This window comes from Camellia sinensis, chromosome 11, assembly GCF_055761805.1.
Source record: "Camellia sinensis isolate YWXY chromosome 11, ASM5576180v1, whole genome shotgun sequence".
Taxonomy (NCBI): Eukaryota; Viridiplantae; Streptophyta; class Magnoliopsida; order Ericales; family Theaceae; genus Camellia; species Camellia sinensis.
In genome coordinates, this window is record NC_138971.1 from 90,651,520 (window position 1) to 90,654,881 (window position 3,362).

Below are 3,362 nucleotides of genomic sequence, written 5' to 3' on the forward strand. Positions count from 1 at the left end.
AACCGGGGTGGCGAGCCAACGCGCGCGGGGAGCAGGACGTCGAGGGATCGTGAAAAACACCAGTCCCTGCGTTGTCGAAGTAGATCACCCAGAAGGGAAAAACAGCAATGGGGCAGCTCCCTTCAACCACGCCGAAGAGGTTTGCCGATGTGAGAATCGTGGATTTAAGCACGGGTGGATCAAGGCTCTCTAGGCCAAAGAGGCTCTCTGGGAAGTAGGCGTCGATTTGGCATTTCTATTATATCAGGGTCATCGTTTTCCTTTCGCGACTTTTGAAGTCGAGAAGAGCGATGACGAGAGGGATGCCAAATAAAACTAAACGTATTGTACCCCTCTAACGTAGATAGGAAGCCAATTATGTACTATTGATTATTTCAATGAAACATATTATTTTAAATGTTGTCATCTTATTTCAATTTTACGTTTATGAATTCGGCTATGATTACCTTTCATTTCTCGTCAGTTTGCGTTTATGCTTGTCAATCATAATATTTACGAAAAGAGCACCGAATTCGGAGGAATTTCGTGATTTCCACGAAGGGCGTTCCGAATTCGAAGGCTTATTCTCTTGGCCAATCCTGGAGTCCACGAAGGGTGCTCCGAATTTAGAGGCTTATTCGGCCCAAACATGATTTCCACGAAGGGCGCTCTAAATTCGGAGGCTTATTCTCCTGGCCAATCATGGAATCCACGAAGGGCACTCCGAATTCGGAGGCTTATTCTCTTGGCCAATCGTGGAGTCCACGAAGGGCGCTCCGAATTCAGAGGCTTATTCGGCCCAAACGTGATCTCCACAAAGGCGCTCCGAATTCAGAGGCTTATTCTCTTGGCCAATTGTGGAGTCCATGAAGGGTGTTCCGAATTCGGAGGCTTATTCGGCCCAAACGTGATTTCCACGAAGGGCGTTCTGAGTTCGGAGGCTTATTCTCTTGGCCAATCATGGATTCCACGAAGGGCGCTTCGAATTCGGAGGCATATTCTCTTGGCCAATCGTGGAGTCCACGAAGGGTGCTCCGAATTCAGAGGCTTATTCTCTTGGCCAATTGTGGAGTCCACGAAGGGCGCTCCGAATTCGGAGGCATATTCTCTTGGCCAATCGTGGAGTCCACAAAGGGCACTCTGAATTCGGAGGCTTATTCTCTTGGCCAATCGTGGAGCCCATGAAGGGCGCTCCGAATTCAGAGGCTTATTCTCTTGGCGAATCGTGGAGTCCACGAAGGGCACTCCGATTTCGGAGGCTTTTTGGCAAACAAATAACTAGGCAAAAGAGAACATTGTATTAAAAGCGAAACACGTTTATGGTGAAAAATCAAGATGAGTTGTCCTGCCGTACGAGTTAATGATAAAATTTGCACAAGTGTGGGGAATTCCATGGATGTGGCAGGCTTCTTCCATCCATATCTTTGAGCCGATATGCCCTTGTCCCTGCGATTGAGTCAATCTGATAAGGGCCGTCCCAGTTGGGACCCAATTTTCCGTCGGCGGGAATCCTAGCAGCGGGTAGCACTTTCTTGAGGACCAACTCTCCTGGTGTATAATGGCGTAACTGAACACGCTGATTATATAATTTAGCGAGCTGTTGCTGGTACCGTGCCATGGAAGTCAGGGCACGGTCTCGGCGTTCTTCAATCAGAGTCAGGTCCAAAGCCAACATCATATCATTTCGGCCCATATCAAAAACTTTAGATTTCAAGGTTGGGAGGCTGATCTCCAGGGGGATAATTGCCTGGGTTCCGAAGCATAGAGCAAATGGCGTTTCCCCAGTGGATCGCCTCGGAGTAGTGCGATGAGCCCACAACATACTGGGCAACTCTTCGACCCATCTGCCTTTAGCTTGTTCCAGTCTTTTCTTGATACCGTCCAAAATAACCTTGTTGGTAGCCTCCGCTTGACCATTGCTCTGCGGGTAAGCCGACAAGGAAAAATAGGGTAGGATACCATAAGCGTCGCACAATTCTCTATATACGCCACAATCAAACTGGGTATCGTTGTCAGAAACAAGTGCTCGTGGTATGCTGAATCTTGTTATGATGTTTTTCCACACAAAACGCTTAATGTTGGAATCTCCAATATGTGTTAGTGCCTCCACTTCGACCCATTTTCTGAAATAATCAATCGCAACAATTAGGAATCACCTATTGCCCAGGGTCCGTAGTAATGGTTCGACGATATTAAGGCCCTATTGAGCAAACGGCCAAGAGTTAGTGATAGAATTTAACTCCTCGGCTGGCAGGTGAGTTAAAGGGGGAAACCTCTGGCACTGAATGCATTTCTTGACATAACACTTGGCATCGGTGCACATGGTCGGCCAATAGTACCCCTGCGATACGGCGCGGTGAGCCAGAGAACGTCCGCCCGAATGGGCACCACAATTGCCTTCATGTATTTCAGACAAAGGCTTCTCGGCTTTGTCCGGGTGAACACACTCTAAGTACGGCCCAGAGTGAGATTTTTTGTAGAGCTTTCCCTGTGGATCCAAATAATATCGGGGGGCTTTGTTTCGGAGCTTGTGTGCTTCATTCTTATCCATCAGGAGCTGTTCTGAAGATATGAATGCAGTGATAGGGTCCATCCAACTTTGACCTGGTTCGATAACGTTGACCTGAACTGGTTCTAAAGAGGCAATGCTCAGCTTGGGGACAAACCCTACTTCAATTGTCTGCTTAACTTCTGAGTTGATAGCAGAGGCTAGGCAAGCGAGGGCGTCTGCATGCGTGTTCTGATCTCGGGTTATTTGATTCAGTTCGTGGTGATCAAATTTGGCAAGTAAAGAATTCGCTGTTTTCATATAGGCTGACATGCGATCATTTTTGGCTGCATATTCCCCTTTCAACTGGTTGATTACTAGCTTCGAGTCACAGAAAACAAGCAGACGCCGCGCACCGAGGTGAAATGCATTTTGCAGGCCGGTCAACAGTGCTTCGTATTCGGCCTCATTATTTGATGCGTCGAATCCTAATTTGATGGCCTGTTCGATTATTGCCCTCTCAGGGGTCATGATTACTACGCAAGCCCCACAGCCACACTGGTTGGATGACCCATCACAATACATCTGCCAAATGTTGCCAACATACATTCTCCAGTCGGGCTTAGTTTGCGCTTGATCAAACTTAAAGTCGGCCAGGGATCCTGTGAACTCGGCAACAAAGTCGGCAAACACTTGTCCTTTGATGGAAGTTTGGGTAGAAACTAGATATCGTACTGGCCGAGTTCAAAACCCATTTCGAGACGCGCCCAGATGTTTCCGCGCTGCAGAGTGCAGACCGGAGGGGATATTCCATTAGCACCCCAATGGTATGCCCCTGAAAGTAGTGCATTAGTTTTCTTGCAGCCATGACGAGAGCAAGGATAAGCTTTTCTAA

The 3,362-nt window shown here is 47.8% G+C and overlaps 1 protein-coding gene across 1 annotated transcript; it reads right to left on the bottom strand.

The window, feature by feature from the left end:
• Positions 1 to 1,336: 1,336 nt before the first annotated feature.
• On the bottom strand, positions 1,337 to 3,076 carry LOC145802472 (uncharacterized). Its single transcript, XM_082895192.1, has 3 exons — positions 2,319 to 3,076; positions 1,871 to 2,102; positions 1,337 to 1,726 (listed from the first exon to the last, which is right to left on the bottom strand). The coding sequence occupies exons 1-3, from the start codon at positions 3,074 to 3,076 to the stop codon at positions 1,337 to 1,339; spliced, it is 1,380 nt and encodes a 459-aa protein (XP_082751318.1).
• Between the last annotated feature and the right edge of the window lie 286 nt (positions 3,077 to 3,362).

Excerpts from the sequence above, each read along its gene's own strand:
- LOC145802472 (XM_082895192.1), bottom strand. The coding sequence starts at position 3,076 with ATGTATGTTGGCAACATTTGGCAGATGTATTGTGATGGGTCATCCAAC. Across the intron at positions 2,103-2,318 it reads CACCGCGCCGTATCGCAGGG|AAAATGGGTCGAAGTGGAGG; the intron begins GTACTATTGGCC and ends TGATTATTTCAG. Across the intron at positions 1,727-1,870 it reads AAGCGGAGGCTACCAACAAG|GCAATTATCCCCCTGGAGAT; the intron begins GTTATTTTGGAC and ends TTCGGAACCCAG.